The sequence below is a fragment of the Camelina sativa genome, chromosome 3 (genome assembly GCF_000633955.1).
Source record: "Camelina sativa cultivar DH55 chromosome 3, Cs, whole genome shotgun sequence".
NCBI lineage: Eukaryota > Viridiplantae > Streptophyta > Magnoliopsida > Brassicales > Brassicaceae > Camelina > Camelina sativa.
Window position 1 is genome coordinate 1,189,565 of NC_025687.1, and position 17,385 is coordinate 1,206,949.

General features: G+C 37.5%; 2 protein-coding genes, 1 long non-coding RNA gene and 1 other non-coding gene across 12 annotated transcripts; 1 reads left to right on the forward strand and 3 right to left on the reverse strand.

Moving 5' to 3' along the window:
* Positions 716-6,185, reverse strand: LOC104760918. Of its 9 annotated transcripts, none has more exons than XR_002037279.1 (25): positions 5,942-6,185; positions 5,754-5,833; positions 5,577-5,638; positions 5,383-5,475; positions 5,213-5,284; positions 5,057-5,129; positions 4,896-4,980; positions 4,718-4,790; positions 4,456-4,613; positions 4,294-4,345; positions 4,086-4,132; positions 3,909-4,001; positions 3,764-3,809; positions 3,556-3,660; positions 3,329-3,449; positions 3,064-3,194; positions 2,863-2,972; positions 2,576-2,661; positions 2,367-2,480; positions 2,158-2,249; positions 1,628-2,050; positions 1,445-1,507; positions 1,290-1,354; positions 1,129-1,186; positions 716-1,034 (listed from the first exon to the last, which is right to left on the reverse strand). It is a non-coding gene; the product is annotated as an uncharacterized LOC104760918 (long non-coding RNA). The 9 variants fall into 9 exon arrangements; XR_002037276.1 differs by having other exon boundaries at positions 5,910-6,185; XR_002037277.1 differs by having other exon boundaries at positions 5,577-5,633; positions 5,748-5,833; positions 5,910-6,185.
* LOC104760945 (pentatricopeptide repeat-containing protein At1g03560, mitochondrial) lies at positions 8,984-12,212 on the reverse strand. Its single transcript, XM_010483945.2, is given in 2 exon segments — positions 8,984-9,673; positions 10,443-12,212. Coding segments are annotated over 2 exon segments (1,968 nt in total). The 5' UTR covers positions 12,198-12,212; the 3' UTR covers positions 8,984-9,460.
* Positions 12,310-12,381, forward strand: TRNAQ-CUG. The gene has a single exon. It is a non-coding gene; the product is annotated as a tRNA-Gln (tRNA).
* LOC104760952 (probable protein phosphatase 2C 1) lies at positions 12,348-15,875 on the reverse strand. The gene is made up of 6 exons (XM_010483957.2): positions 15,630-15,875; positions 14,090-14,571; positions 13,653-13,994; positions 13,436-13,553; positions 13,126-13,349; positions 12,348-13,039 (listed from the first exon to the last, which is right to left on the reverse strand). The coding sequence occupies exons 2-6, from the start codon at positions 14,330-14,332 to the stop codon at positions 12,557-12,559; spliced, it is 1,410 nt and encodes a 469-aa protein (XP_010482259.1). The 5' UTR covers positions 14,333-14,571; positions 15,630-15,875; the 3' UTR covers positions 12,348-12,556.

The window sequence follows — 17,385 nt, forward strand, 5'->3', positions numbered from 1 at the left end:
AAACTTACTCAAGAAAGAGTTTTTGTCTTTTTGAGGTCGTTGGATTTTGACAGAAATCGAAAATGGGAAGAAAATGGTTTCAACGAATGGGTACTTTGTAGTCACAGAGAGAAGACTAAATCAATGGCGCCAGAGAAATCGAAGGCATTTTAAAGGGTGCTCGCTTCGTTTTTGTTCAGCAATATTTCAACACCTGTTAAACAGGAAATTGTTTTTTCCAATTTGGTTTATGGATCGGTTTACTGAATTTTATTCGGTTTTCTAAGGTTTCAATTGGATTTAGTTCACTAGTAATAGAATTTGGTTACTAACGCGCGTGCAAAGTTTGAATCCGAACTTTGCGGTTAGTGGCTCGAAAGTCACAGGTCACAAGTTCGCTTGTAACAGATCATTCTATTGTTAGTTTATCAAAATTAGAACTCAATTATATATTGAACCTTTTACTCTATTGAAAGATCATTACTATAATGTGTCTGCTCGACGTGCTAACATGTTACAAGCAAAGCACACACCAAAGCACGAAGAAAGGTCAAACAAAGTGAACAAGCTTTAAGATTTTGACTTTTAAAACTGGTCCAACCACAAAAGGACCATGAGTTGGTCTTAATTGCTTTGTCTTTTCCTTTCGACTCCTCTAGCTTCAAGCTTCAGGTAGCTTGATTTGCGCTAAACTTGGAACATAAGAGCACACAACTATCTTCACTTGTTCTTCGTTAAAGCAAGTAAGTTTACCTCAGAGGCTTTGCTGATGGGTTTCCATTGCCGACGACGACGCTCGTTAAATAAACATTAATTGTAATCCATCATCACGATCATATCCCAAACTCCCCTGCTTCTGCTAATTTACCAAGGTGCATCTACGTAAAGCTCCCACTTTTGAATAAAGTGTTCCAGTGTTTGCTAGTTAAACGCACTGATCTCAGAGATTCCAAGGGCCATATTGGAAGACTAGAGACACACCATCATCGTCATTGTTTCAAGTTGCTGCAAGGGACGACCTTTCAAATATCCCTTCTTGCTTTTCCTCTCACTAACTGCGTAATAGTTGTATATATATATATATATCAGTCTCTATCCGATCTAAAATTGTGTAAAATATAAAGGACCATCAATCATTAGAATCAGTACGCCGGCCAAATTTTTTTTGTGATGAAACTTCATTCATTCTTGAAAGCATCTCCGCGATCTGCAAATAGAGAATACGAAGAAGAACCATTAAATGCTAATTCGTAATTCTAATAGAAAAAGCTAAAGTGAAAAGCCCTAAATAAACCATAGAATTGTTATACATCTACTTGCTCGGTCAAATTAGAAGAAACGCCATGGAAACAAACAATGTCCCCCTCCGATCATCCTAAAATTAGACCAAACTCGTTACTAAGCAAAACATAACAAAAGAGATTTAATGAAATTAGAAAAAGAAAAGTGGAGAAACAAATCTCACCGCAACACTCTCCAGAAGATTAACAATATCATAGATACCGTCGTCGTCTTCGTATCTAGACTCCTGAAACAAACCGCAATCCAATGTCCAGAATAGGATTGGACCATCGTTGTGTAAGAATGCATCACCTAGAGAAGGAAGAAGAAACAACAAAAACCATTCCAAATAATATGCCCACGGCACCTTTCCTGGAGAAATTCCCATGTCTTGAAGCAAGGCTGCAACTTGCCACGGATCTGCTAATACCTTCCCAGAGCTCACAAGCTCCAGATAGAGTTCTTCTCCTGATAAACTAACTTACTAATGCATCAAGTGGAACCTTTTGTCCCTCTCTTGTTGCTCAAGTTTATTCAAACCTGAATCTGCTACTATGTTTTAGAGTTTCTGCATCTTTAATTTTCTTTTTTTTTAATTTGGCTTCTTTCTCATATCACTTCTCCATCTTTTCTCGTTATTGTGTGAAGTTAATCTTTGAATCACTATATCTACCACCTAGCCTCATTTCAATGTTAGTAGCAAATAATACTTGGCTAGAGGATGATGTTTCCTTCTGACTTGATGTTGTGCAGAAGCTCGTTCATGGCAATAGGCAATTTTTCTTCTCTCCTGTGATACAAAAAAAAAACAAGAAAAAAAAAAACAGTAAATCAGTACAAAAAACAAGCTCGTTCATCATTACCAAAAAAAAAAAACAAACTCGTTCATGGCAATACCTCACTTGCAGCAGAATAGGACTCAGTACAAAAGCAAACTTCCTCACCTTGTTCATTTGTGGTAAAACCCCGAGGATGCGTATTGTAAATACCTATATTCAACAAAGAAAGACACAAACTTTGACAATTTGATAATCCCAACAGATGGAAACATTATAAACATGATCAAGAACAAATTTTATACTTCTGTGTAAACACTTAATACTGACCTCCAGTAAGCTCCCGGATGATCATAAGCAGTGATCTGCCTATGAGAGATATTGTACTTGTTGTAACACTGTTATCGGTCTTAAATTGACAAATACTTCAAGAACCACACGAACCTGCAACAGAAATCCTAATTTCAGATGAATACAAAATACAAATATTGTATGGTCAAGAAAAAGAATTAAGAATGAAAGTTCTAGTTATACCATACCATCCAATAGCTCCGAGATGAAGAACATCATTTGATTGCTTTGCCCTGAACCTTCTTCGTCCTTCAAACCATAGCATTTCACCGATCTGCAAAATATAGAATTAGAAGAAGCTTCCTTAATATAGAATTAGAACTGAAACCAAAACAACCAGCCGAAGTGAAAAAAAAATCACAGTCACATTCCCATCTAAAACTGAAACAACAAAAAAAGAGCAAATTCGACTCACTTTAATGGAAGCGGACAAGGGAAGATGATGTGATGAGTCAAGACCAAGAACCAATCTTACCTTTTAAAATCAGTTTGATGTTGTTAGTGTTACTGTATGAACGGCGGGCGGAGACCGTTTTATGTTCTGAGTCAAATAAATCATCGTCCAGGTGGGACGCAAACACACACCTATTTCAGCCAAAAGAAACAAATAAACCGATTAAAAAGCAAATTCAACTCACTTTTATGGAAGTGGACAAGGGAAGAAAGACCAATGTACCTTTTAATCAGTTTGTTTGATGCTGTTACCGTAAGAACGCCCACGACCGTTTTTGTTCTGATTCTACTTCATCCTTGAAAAAATCTTGAGTCAATAAATCATCGTCTTGGTTGGAAAACACGAACACACGCCTGTTTCACCCAAAAGAAAGAAACAAACACACTATTTCACCTATGGTACAAAAGTGAAACTCTTATTTTTAAACAAAATAAAATCACACCAAAATCAAATCGATTCATAGGTTTAGAAGAAAACGAGAAGATACCTGTGACTTGTTCAGGTCTGCTTGCTCTCTCGCCACCACTAGAATCGAACGCTTTCTTGGTCTGAACTGAAGAAATCTTGAAATAGGTCCCAAAAACTCAAAAGTAAATCCAATCTTAAACCTATAGTTGATCAAGAAAGAATGAGTCCTTGTACATTAATAAAACAGATCCATCAAGCTATAAGTTTGTTCTAAAGTTATGATAATCTCTGATGGAGGGTAACTACCTTGAATTATGGCAGATGTGGTGAACTTCTTTGTGGTGCAGGCAAAAGCTCGAGCTATGGAGTGAAGGGCTCATTTTGAGGAAGGAGCTGAATAAACATCTTCAACTAGTGGCAAGAAACAAGACAAAAAAAAAGTTAATTAGAATCGATTATAAGTTTCATGGAAACAATAATTGCAGGGAAACAGAGAATAAAGATTGATGCTTACATTCACCCTCATCTGCCTGATCGTCATCATCATGGAAGTCTTGATTCTATAAAACAAACATTTTAAGAAGAACAATGTTTTAAACCAACTTGAGAACAAGATCACAATGTTGCAATCCACCATTAATTCGGAAAATAAGTGGAACCTGATCATAATCTCCGTAATCAGATTCTCCTCCCTCTGATTCTTCAACTTCTTCATCATCTTCTCCTTCTTCTTTCTTTTCCTTTCTTTCAGCCTAACCAAACATAACTCAAAAACGTTACTGTGTCTGTGAAGAGCTGGAAAAAAACAATTTTACTGCAAACTCTTTTTAAAATACCTTATATTTAGCTTCAAGATTTTTAAACACATCCAATTTATGAAAACCTGCAAAACGAAACATAAACCTGATATTCTTGTTAAACTGTTGATAAAAAAAAAAAAAAAAAAAAAAAAAAAAAAAAAAAAAAAAAAAAANATTAAATAAAACACAATGTACCTTGAGTCAAAGACACCTATGACAAGAAGTATTAGTTTGATGTTGTTACCTTTTTGGTCCTGAATCTTCTTCATTCTTCAAACCCATAGCATATCACCCATCTGCACAAAAACAGAGAATTAGAGGAAGCTTCCGTAATCTAATTTTCTAAGTCTGAATTATAACAATCAGCCTTAGTGAAAAAAAAATATATATGTTTTTTTTTTCATACCCGTATATTTAGCTTCAAGCTTTTCATGCAAACCTGCAAAACGAAACATAAACCTACAACACAATATACCTGCTTCTGGACTCCATTTTAGCTTAGTAAAATCAAGGGTTTTGCTTTGAATTTTGGTGCCTTGTCGCCCAGTTCCACTTCAGTAGTACCTTGTTGTTCAACAAAAAAAAGAAAAGGGATCATTGGTTGAGGGAGATAAAAAACTTGAAAGAGAACAAAATAAAGAAAAGCAGAGGATTTTGAGAAGACTTACAGTGAAGAGGATTTTACTATCACTTGGGTCCACGATTCAGTATCATCCCTACTAATATACATATCTCCATCATCTAAAGAAGCAAAAGCAGGGAAAACAAAACCAAAAAAATTCTCAGTCTCACATATGGATGGGCAATTGAAATGAATGTATTGAGTGATTGTGAGTCTTGCCTGACCTGACGATTGAGCTTCTTCTCTCTACCAAAAGAAGTAAGTAGTTCCTTACAAGTCACAACACCAGGATCAGCAGGAAGCCTATCACTGAAAAAGAAAGACAGCCAATAATGTAAATACATATAAGTATTAGATAATACGGTAATTATCTAATACTTCATACCTGGGGGCAGATGCAGTCTCTTGTCATTGGCATTTCAAAAGCTCAAAAATCCATATAACTTCCATTAGGATCACTGAATATGTCTCTGTATAGTGGTTAGTAAAACTCAAAAATCCAAGTGAGAAGAAGCAAGAGAGAAGAAGAGAGTTAACTTACAGTGAAATCACCATGGAAAGAAACAGCTTGCTCCTCCTCCTCCGATCATCACTTGCTAATTCATCAACGATCCTGTTGAGAAGAGACGGTGATGTATGTTTTATCAATGAAAAACAAAATCTAACATGAAATTGTACTTACAAGAAAGAGGATGGGATTTTTTTTTTTACCATTGATGTTGTTGTCGTTCGGAGCATCATCAAACAAACCTTAAGCAGTTTCGAGTCTTCTTCTTCTTCTTCATTCTTCAATCCATCACTGACCTGCACATACATATACAGAATTAGAAGAAACCATATACATAGTTAATTTGCAAGTGTGAACTGAACAAACAACTAAAAAAAGAGAAAACCAGAAGACAAACCATAAATCACCAAGTTCTGAAACATCATTCACTCATCATTAACCATGTCATCCCGATCTGTACTGTACATAGAGAATTAGAAAGAAGAAACCATCGTTAATTTTATAAGAGAGCCAAGGTGAAAACCCTAAAAAAAAAGAAGGGAAAAAAACCCAATAAGATTTTTAAAACCTGTACTTGGTCGTCGTCAAAACAGAGATGAAGAAACGCCATGGATAAAGAAACAAACAAGCAACGTCCGATACTCCACTTGGCTCCTGCAAAATTCAGCAAAATACTCAGATTTAGAAGACAACACAAGAGAAGATAAAGAGAAAATATCTAATAACCTACACGCTGATGGATGCGGAAGAAGATGACTATACAATTGAAAGATGATTATACATGTCGTTGTTGTTGTTGTTTGGGTAATCAATCGTAAACCCTAAATTCTGCTCTGAATCTTCTTCATTCTTCAAAAATCATCACCAAACGAAAGATTCCGAGAGAGAGAGAGAGAGAAGCAATAGATCGAACGCTCTCTGTTCGGTGAAGTGAAGTGTCTGTGTTGATTTCTCAAATAGGTGTTGTATTTATAAACACTATGTGAAAAAAAGAAATAGGAAATTTAGGGTTAACAGGAAAAGGAAATTTATTAGATAACAAAAGAAGAGGAAATATTTATTAGAACGTTATAAGAAAAAAAAAATAAATATTAGAACGTTAGGTTATCCCGAATGGGGGGGTTTAAGGAGGAGTTTTAGTGAAAAAGTAGAAAAAAAAAAATTAGAAAGGAAAAAAAGAAGAAAAGTTCCTCTTATTTAGTATACTCAATTTCACACAAGAGGATGTGATGTGTCAGCGCAAGGTTGGGTGAGAGCAATTTTTTCTCGCTCTCTGTTGCGAATCTCTCAATCATTTTTTTGGCCCGATTGAACTTGGACGAGATTCTATCTGAGGAGATTGAATTCAGAGTTGATTGAATCAATCGGAGGAGATTGAATCGATTGAAATCAGAGGAGATTGAATCGGAGGAGCTTGAACCTATTGATGCTAGAGCCATCGCAGAGGCTGTTTCTGGTGGCGACGATGTGTTTGGGAGCAAATCCCAGAAGTTTCTTAGGCAATTTAGAGAGAAACTGAGTGAGAGCTTGGTGATTGAAGTGTTGCGTTTGATACAGAGACCTTCTCTTGTTATCAGCTTCTTTGTTTGGGCAGGTAGGCAGATTGATTATAAGCATACTCCTCCTGTGTATAACGCTTTGGTTGACCTGATTGTACGTGATGATGACGAAAATATTCCGGAAGAACTCTTGCAACAGATTAGAGATGATGATAAGGAAGCGTTTGGGGAATTTCTTAATGTCTTGGTAAGGAAACATTGCAGGAATGGGTCATTTAGCATTGCACTTGAGGAGTTAGGTAGACTCAAGGATTTTAAGTTTAGACCTTCAAGATCTACTTATAATTGTTTGATTCAGGCATTTCTCAAGGACGATCGTTTGGACTCTGCTTCTTTGGTTCATCGGGAAATGTCTCTTGCAAATCTTCGGATGGATGGTTTTACACTTAGATGTTTTGCTTATTCTCTCTGTAGAGTAGGAAAGTGGAGGGAAGCTCTATCATTGATGCAAACTGAAACTTTTGTCCCTGATCTGTCTTTTATACAAAATTGATATCTGGTATGTGTGAAGTTTCGCTTTTTGAAGAGGCTATGGATTTCTTGAATAGGATGCGAGCTACTTCCTGTCTTCCAAATGTTGTAACATATTCAACGTTGCTGTGTGGATGCTTGAACAAAAAAACAGTTGGGCAGGTGTAATCTGTGGCCTAACCAAGATCAATGGTGTTAGTGAAGACAGTTTCAAGCTCAGACTGTTCCCTTTTTCACTAGGAGACAAGGCTCACTTATGGGAGAAGACACTACCAACAGGAGCCATCACCACATGGGATGGATGCAAGAAAGTCTTCTTAGCCAAGTTCTTCTCCAATCCTAGAACAACAAGGTTGAGGAATGAAATTTCAGGTTTTGCACAGAAGAACAATGAGACATTCTGTGAAACTTGGGAGAGGTTCAAGGGTTATCAAACTCAGTGCCCACACCATGAGTTCAGCAATGAGTCACTCCGTAGCACACTATACAGAGGAGTTCTACCAAAGATCAGAATGTTGCTGGACACTGCATCAAATGGGAACTTTCTCAAAAAACATGTGGATGAAGGATGGGAACTGGTAGAAAACTTGGCCCAGTCTGATGGGAACTACAATGAAGACTATGATAGAACTGTAAGATTTGTTGATTCTGCCCCAGATGAGAAATACAAGAAGGATATGAAGATCGTGAATGAGAAGTTAGACAAGATTCTGCTTAGTCAACAGAAGAACATTCACTTTCTTGCTGAGGAGGACACAACAATTCAAGATGGGGAGAATGAGATAGCTGAGCTATGTTACATCCAGAACCAAGGACGTTTCAAGCCTTACAACCAGTTCAAAAACAACAATCTGCCTTGGAGTACAAATGTGGTCAATCTACAGGACCAAGTCTATCCACCACAACAAGCACAACAACAACATAATTATGTGCCTAAACAACATAACCAAGGTTACCAGAGTCAAATGTGTCCCCCACCAGGGTTTCAAACCACCCAAGTTGTAACACCCCCGATCCGTTCTAGGCCAGACCGAGAGCATCACGTATAGGACGTCTGCAGTCAGCTGACCGAGATTCCCGAAACGCATCCAATCACCCAAACCATCTAACCGCAGATGCTCGTTCTTTGCGAAACATGGTCTAAGGCTTTGCAACCCGTACCGCGAATCGCGAGTTGTAATTAGTTCGGACTAAATTAATAAATATTATTGGAAGACACAGAGTTTTAAAAAAAACAAAGCTTTATTGATAATGTTAAATCGAGTAATACATAAAGAAAACTATTACTTTACAAAAGGCAAGGAAATACCGTGCATTGCTTTTGTTTTTAGATAATAATGATGATGTATATGTAATGACACTTTATTAGTTTTGATATATAGTTTGCATGCACCATATGTTAAAAGGAAAGTAATTAAAACTTGGACAGCGTTAAAATTTAAAAGGAAGTAAATGAAGCAAATATCAAACAAACCATTTTTAAAATTTTGATTTTTGATATTAAACGGATCTAATTAACCAAAAAATTCTTAACTATCCCGAAATTACTAAAACAACAATTATAACACTCTAGAGGAAGCGATTTTTTCTGATACTTCTTGCTCAAGCAACCAGTTATTTCTCTGACCTTTTTTCAACTTCTTTATTTGATCAATCGTCTGCACTTTTCAGTTTTCACATCCATTCAAAGCTCTTATCTTCGAAATTGTATTTGACTAATTGCAAAAGTACTCATAAAGAAGTAAAATAGGATCAATGAAACAGATTCTTGAGATGCTTGAAAAAGTGATCGGACACAATCTTATTAGTCCTCTCGGTGGGATGAAATGCGTCCCAGAAAACGAACTTATTCGCATCACTGCAAGTTAACATATTGTTCCGGCCGCAATAACATAAGCAATAACCGAAATAACATAAGCAGACAGACATATTTAACTAAGAGAGACACAAGCAAATCGAGTCTTTTACTCTTACATTTTGTGAAATGTTGGAGAACCCCACCCAACATCCACTGTGCTCATATGACTTCCCATGTCAAAAACCGGAACGCCTTTCCAGTACAAAGCCTCTAATACCTTAGTGGATAATGTTCCTTGTACACCGTAGAAAAGAACCTTTTAGCAAAAGAAAAACGAAGATTCTGATAAATCAACGACCACAAAAGAGGGTTTCAGTAAACTTTAAAAAACAATAGTGCGCAGTAATGCAAATTCTTAAACCCAAACGATGATTCTTAAAAAAGTCAAATATGTCAAAAAGTATCATCATCAAGCAAAGTCCTAAACTTGACACGCCTTTTCACACTACCCATTCTCTCATAACCAATCCCTATTTTGCTATGCATTAGCTTCATTGCTAAATCTGCTTTCCCCACTTTCCTCAATGCATTGATCATCACTGTCCTGATCCTCCCTGGCACTTCTCTGCCTCTCTCTGTTATCCCATCTGCCAATTTACATGCTTCCTACCAGCTTTACACAGTGTATTGATCATATCTTCACACGCTGCATCAAGTATCACACCCATTGGGGCTAACTCATCCAGAATCTTACACGCTCTCGCCACTTTTCCCGACAGACAAAGACCAGTCGATAACGCCCTGAAGCAAGCTGCCGTTGGTGTTATCCCTTTATCTATCATCATATCCCAAAGCTTTAACGCCTCTTCGTTTCTGTGTTCTTTGAACATTCCCGATATGAGTATTGTGTATGTATAAACCGTTTGATCACAACCTTCTTCTTCCTCCATTCTCTTAAACAGCGTTATCGCTTCATCCACTTTCCCATGCTTTGTAAACGCGTCGATCAGTGCATTGTAACAGTATGAATCCCTTGTGCATCCTTTTTCAGACATTTCTTCAAAAAGCCTCTCAGCTTCATCTATTCGACCAGCTTTTCCTAAACCGTCAATAAGAATAGAATAAAACATTGAATTGATAGCCAATCCATTAAACCGGCAAGTCTGGAAATAGTCCAACGCCTCTTCCACTCTCCCGTTTTTACACAAACCATTAACAACAACGGAATAAGTTACCACGTCCGGTTTAAACCCTTCGTGTATCATTCTATGTAAAAGCCTTATCGCGTCTTCAACACTTCCGCTTTTCGCATAACCATCAATCAAAACCGTGTATATAGCTACATTTGGTTTTGACCCTTTACGGATCATACTCTCGAAAACAGCATACCCTTCATTCAATTNGCCTCTCTCTGTTATCCCATCTGCCAATTTACATGCTTCCTACCAGCTTTACACAGTGTATTGATCATATCTTCACACGCTGCATCAAGTATCACACCCATTGGGGCTAACTCATCCAGAATCTTACACGCTCTCGCCACTTTTCCCGACAAACAAAGACCAGTCGATAACGCCCTGAAGCAAGCTGCCGTTGGTGTTATCCCTTTATCTATCATCATGTCCCAAAGCTTTAACGCCTCTTCGTTTCTATGTTCTTTGAACATTCCCGATATGAGTATTGTGTATGTATAAACCGTTTGATCACAACCTTCTTCTTCCTCCATTCTCTTAAACAGCGTTATCGCGTCATCCACTTTCCCATGCTTTGTAAACGCGTCGATCAGAGCATTGTAACAGTATGAATCCCTTGTGCATCCTTTTTCAGACATTTCTTCAAAAAGCCTCTCAGCTTCATCTATTCGACCAGCTTTTCCTAAACCGTCAATAAGAATAGAATAAAACATTGAATTGATAGCCAATCCATTAAACCGGCAAGTCTGGAAATAGTCCAACGCCTCTTCCACTCTCCCGTTTTTACACAAACCATTAACAACAACGGAATAAGTCACCACGTCCGGTTCAAACCCTTCGTGTATCATTCTATGTAAAAGCCTTATCGCGTCTTCAACACTTCCACTTTTCGCATAACCATCAATCAAAACCGTGTATATAGCTACATTTGGTTTTGACCCTTTACGGATCATACTCTCGAAAACAGCATACCCTTCATTCAATTTCCCTTCCTTACAAAGTCCACCAATCACCAAGCTAAACGCATGAGGCGGGACTTGAATTCCCTTCTCATCCATCTCTTGATACAAAGCCACACAAGAACCAAAGTCACTATCTGCATAACAAGCCTGGATCACTGTCATATACGTAATCTTATCAGCCTCAAGGCCTCTCGTCTCCATATCTCTAAGCTTCTCCAAAGCTTTCTGTGTCTGCCCTGCTTTACAATAACCCTTGATCATCGTGTTATAAGTCACAACGTCTGGTTTGATCCTGCCACTTTCCATAACCTCAAAAACGCGCTCTGCAGAATCAACAAACATCGAGCTCACTAATCCATTCATCAAGAAGTTATAAGTATACAAAGTTGGCTCAATCCCATTCTCTTTCATTTTGCGCCAAACCCACAACAACTCCTCAACCATTCCAAGCTTCCCAAAACTCTTAATCAGAGCATTTGTCGCAGCAACAGTCATAGGAAACTCAAACTTCCTGATTTCACAACAGATAGACCTAATTCTATCCACATCTTTTGCCAGAGCCAAAACATCAACCAAAGAGACATAACAGTCGAGGCTATGCGTATACCTCTTCTGCTTACCAGCCCAACCGAAGAATCTCCAAGCAACACTTGGTTTTTCTTGAATCTCATCGGACTTCAACACAAACGAAACAAAACTGGGCGATAGTTTGATAAGGAGCTTACGGCAGAAACCGTCTAGATTCGATTCCATGGAGTCTGAGCCATCTAAAAGGTTGAGAATTTGGCTTACCCATGGAGATGGCTGGAGATTTCGATTCGATTTCACCAAATCGGAGACATCGTTAAAGGGTTCTACCCATTCGGGAGGAGGAAGCGAGCTGCTGCTATTGAACACCCACCTAACACTTCTCCCTGAGCACTTTGAATCATCCAACAAAAAGCTGTCATTTTTGTAAAGACAGAGAGATTGTGAAGAAGATTGCGGACGATTCAGAAGAGCTACTCAAAAGTGCTTCCGGTAAAATCTTCGCATCTGTAATATCTATCGTCAAGCCGCCGGTGAGGCAGGGACATTAGTCATATACAGTACTCTCGAACACTCAGATTCCAATTTTTAAATGGATGTGCAGCTGTAAGAAACAAATGGTCCCATGGTCTAGTGGTCAGGACATTGGACTCTGAATTCAGTAACCCGAGTTCAAGTCTCGGTGGGACCTTTTTTATCTCACAAAATATTCTTTTTTTTTTGGTTCATCAAATACAGATTTTGAGACACAGACCGACCTAAGACATTTACATATGCTTTCCAAAGGCATTTCACTTTGAGAATAGAAGGCTAAGTTGAACAGAAAACATTTTTATTTCCCTCACCAGAATCAGTTCAGAAAATAATCAAAAGCCAGGTCTCAACAAGTCTTCTGGTTTCTCTCCAGGGAATCTCGGAAGTTGAACAAGAGAGTTCACTCGAGTAACACCTTCTAGTCCCGACCAGTTCTGTTCTCCTTCCTTCGTTGTCTCCTTCTTTGCATTTCCAGTCTCCGCAATCACATTACCGTAACTGTTGCTTTCTTGATCCGTTGATGATGATCTGACTGTGACGTTTCTCTGAAGACACGGTTCTGCTCCCTGGCTTTCATCTGATTCTGCTGCGTTTGTTGCTGAGGAGATGCCTTGTTCTTCGTTATCTGATGACTCTGAGTCCATTCTGCCATCTAGAAACAAACACACAACTGCACAATCATCCATCTTCGAAGTCGGGTACTTAAGTTTCCATTCGCGTACAGCTGAATCCACCACGAGCCTAGCCGCTGATGCCCGGCTTGAAGCTGAAGCTACGACTTCAACCACTTCTTCGTTGCTTAGCACATCCCAGACCTACCAAAACAAAGGTTTGAATCATCAGTAAAAAGCAATTCATATTGATGATGCTAAGAAGAATCTTTAAAAGTTCAGTGCTTTACTCCATCTGAGGCCAAGACAATGAACTGATCTCTATCTGTAAGAACACGGTGAGAGAACTCTGGTATAGAAATCACACCGTAGTCTTTCAGACAGAAATCACCGAAAGCTCTTGCCATGGCTAATCCAGGAGCATTATCAAATGGTAGCCAAACTCGTGACACCTCTGGCTCGTCTTCTAGTGCAAAGACACGACCTTTACACTGTTTGATCCTCTCGGCTTCCCCTATTTAACAATATCTAAAAAGTCAGACTAAATGAAAAGGTAGAGATGGGAGCAAATATCACAAAACGTCGTTAAAAGCATAATACTTGGTAAGTCAGGCTTCAAGTCAACTGTTAGCTGAACTGCAACCATCGAGTTGTTGTTGTCTTTGGACCCAAGTATCGCCCGAGAATCCCCAATGTTTCCCATGAATAAATTTGACCCCTGAAAAAATTAAACCACATCAAAACCGATACTTGGAAACACAACGGAAGTCCCGAGGAAGATTGATTTTGAAGCCAAAAAAACAGATGTCAAGATCACCTGTTTAATGATTGTAACAGCAGTACAGCCACTGCAGAAGCATTCTAGATTAGGATGGGATCGCAGTTCCTTATCCATAGCATTGAATGATTTCAAGAAAGCTTCTTCCCATAAGATATTCAATTTATCCTCCTCAGTAGTAGATTCTTCCTTATCAGCTTCTAGGCTATCGGGTTTGCTTGTACGAGTTCCTGTGGATCCGCTTTGCTTTGACTTAGTGGAATTCAGGAGAGCCAGCAACTTCACAGGCAATGAGTCTCTCACTTTACGAGCAACAAGATGACCATGGGGACCATGTCCATCAAACACGCCACAAAAGGTCACATCTTTCGACATAAAATCCTACGAAAAAAGACAAAACCAAAACCTACTTACTTGGGGAACACAAAGTTTTAATAAACATCATTGGGGAAGAATAATAAGAAGAAGAAACTCACTTCCCAAACGATCATGGCGTCCTGATTAATACCCTTGCGTCCCTGTTGAGTAAAAATACAAGAACTCCTGCTCTTTCCATTGCCGATGATTCGATTCGGTATAGAGACCAAGTTATGAAGCGAAACGATGCGGTCTGAAAAAGCTCCCTTCCCCATTTTGCTCCCACAACATCCCATCCCGAGACACGGTCGATGCATAGACGCTTCATTGCTCCACGTACTCTTAGAGACACAACCCCCCATTGGTCAATGCAAGCATACGCTATGGATCTGATCGCAGAGAGACTGTGGAAAAGGGACAAAAAGACTTTCTCCTTTTGTTCCAAAACCGGATCCCCAACCCCCAATGTAAAAGGCTTTAGCAACAGATTTGGTCAAAGCAAAGAGCTTTAACACAAGTTCTATTTTTTCTATATTAAATACTCTTTGTGGGCAAAACCTTTTCTTCGAATCTTGGTCAATGATGATGCATGGACCGTGAGCTGAAAAAATTGATCTAGTGATTAGTTTATTGCAAAGTTCCAAAAGAGAAAAGCAGACGCAAACAAGTCATAAAGAAGAGAACCCAGCATGTGATTTTAGCAATAGAATATAAAGATATTTAACAAACAGCCTGTCCTAATTGTTTGGCATTGGACCATCCTTAAGACTCTTATGGCTCCATGTTTTGTAATGTTTTCACTAAGCCTTGCGAATAAACTAATCGAAACTACGAAGTAAGAACCCAAAAGACAGGAAAACAAAAAAAGCATACAAATCAAGAACAGAGAGTTTCCCAATATGTCTCATAGGCACATGAATCCAAAAAATTGTTATTAAGGTAAATTGCAAGATGAAATAAGGAAACAAGTTTCCATACAACTCTTTGACTTTGAGAAAACAAAAGTGAAAAGATTTTTCAAGAATTATTGTTTTAAGACGAGACTCATCCTAAACCCTGCACTAGACACATTTGGTTTGATTACAGGTTCTCATATAATGACTCCCTTAAATCATCAATTATTTATCCATTGAGAAAGAAAAAAAACTGATGATGCAAATCTCCAAAGCTTTATCTAAGTAGTTTGAGCAAAAGAGACACCTTTATATGGGTTTTATATAACAGAGACATATATAGCAATGCTGCAACACACCGAAATCCTAATTGTGAAATTCCAAAGATTCATTCTAGTAAATGTCTAAAAACAGAGGATGTCATTATTCTTTTTACTAAACTTTCTTCGTGGCTAAAAAACTCATGAATTTGGACATTGTAAGTGGACAGAGAGATGAAAGAAAAAACCCCAAAAGAAAAAGAGAACATAAAAAAGGTGGGATTTTTAAGTGTAAAAAGCGAAAGATTCAATAACTTTCCTCGACAACCTCCTCAAACAAGTGCAGAATGGAAAGAAAAAAATAAGAACAAAACAGGATCATCAGAGAAGATCCTTCTACCAAAACTCGAGCGAGGCAAGCCAGATAAGATTACACACAATAGAAGAAAAAAACGATAAAAAAAAATGTAAGGAATTTGAGAAAATCAAAGCAAAAAAGAACGAACCTTTGAGTAGGAAGGATCATGAACAAATGATTCGCAGACAATGACTATGGAAGAGTGCGAAAGAGAGAGAAGAGAGAGAGAGTTTGAGATTGAGTAGTAGTAGTAGTTGTAATATGTGTAGTGGCAGAGATGGGTGAGAGGTCTCATTAATTGAAGAAAGCGAAGAAGCAGAGAGAAGAAGATAAAGAAAACCAAAAGAGGCTTCCCCCACAGAATCTTTTCTGCTTCTCCCTTCTTTCATGTTTGATCCAAATCAACAAGCTTATTTTATTATTTACTTTCCTATATGTTACTTGTAGTTTTGGCTTTTAATAAATAGTCCACACATACCAAAAAAAAGAGTTGAAAATTCAGAGTTCAACTTGTGTAAATGTAATTAATGGTTTTATTTTTCTTACTTACATATTATGAATAATATCATGAATTAATTTATACAACTCTTTTTGCATGTTATATAAATAAGATATAATACATGAACCTTGTGACATTATCATATATATCAAATTCGTAGAGATGTTTTTATTTTTCTTGCAAGTTGCAACAACGTGTAATTTAAATTGGGATGTTGATGTATCAACCATTCCATAGTATAAATTATGAGGTTATGTCATGTTTTAGAAATGTGTTAATAATTTGATATATAGTTAATGTGTAATAGTAGTATACTAGTATGCGATTAGCTTTTATTCTAGTTTACTTTTGTTTTCTGGGTGTCCTAAATAAAAGCAAGACGACAAAAGAGACGAGAATTGACTGACTTGCAAAGGTTTGGAAAGAGAGATGAGTTGTTCAACTTTGCTCCACATCCTATAATCAATCCAACTTGTTCTTTTCTTCCTTCATTATTTTCAGTTAAAGTTTCATGCATTTTCTTTCACCCACCCAAACACTGCATTTAAAAGAGAGAGAGCGAGAGAGAGAAGTAGATGTGTGTTTTTAAGGCGAGAACTATATGGTTTGTTAAGTCAAACAGAGATGCAAATAAGATGTTTAGCTTCTTGAGTTATTAAAATGCAATAATTGAATAATGGGAAAGATAATCAGTTTCTCTTTTAAAAATTCATGTTTTAGGGAATCATCATATCCACATTCCACAACAACACTTGTTATTAATTTGATTTGTTTTTTTTGTTTTTTAATGCGAAGTGGTTTTTTGTAACAATAAAACCTAAAGGACAGGTTGGTTGGTAGATCATGACTATAAATGTGTAAAATTAGATGGAGTTTTAAAGCTTTCTTTCCCATTTGGTTGTGTTGACAAATCGTTCATGGCGTTCCCGCGTTGGCCTTTAGCTTCCGTTTTCTTTTTCCTTTTTCCTCTCTTTTCACACTTGCCCAATCAAAGTCGATTTAATTAAAAACAGCTTCGTATTTTTCCTTTTTATTCCAAAACACTTTTTTATACATTCATATTTCTCCACACTTATTCTTTCTCTTATTAAATCGTAATTATTATAGATTTTGCTATCTACCCAATTTAAAGTTCTAGAACAGTAGTACATACATTACAATCATAAATAAGTTCAGTTGATTAAATCATCGATGATGGATCCATGTTGTGTTACATTGGAACAAGATTCTTTATCTTTAAACTGTTTTTAATACAGATCACGTCTATTTGTTGCACATTTGGAATATATATAAATTGCACTTCATCTAAATTTTGTGATAATTTTAGAAAATAGAAACACAAAGGGTTCATCATTAATCATCATCCCATGTGTATCACAGCAAGAGAAGGTCACGTGTTCGTGGG

Coding starts and splice junctions, on each gene's coding strand:
- LOC104760952 (XM_010483957.2), bottom strand. CDS start 14,332: ATGGGGGGTTGTGTCTCTAAGAGTACGTGGAGCAATGAAGCGTCTATG. Junction 13,554..13,652: donor CTGTTACAATCATTAAACAG/GTGATCTTGACA, acceptor TAATTTTTTCAG/GGGTCAAATTTATTCATGGG. Junction 13,040..13,125: donor TTGTCTTGGCCTCAGATGGA/GTAAAGCACTGA, acceptor TTGTTTTGGTAG/GTCTGGGATGTGCTAAGCAA.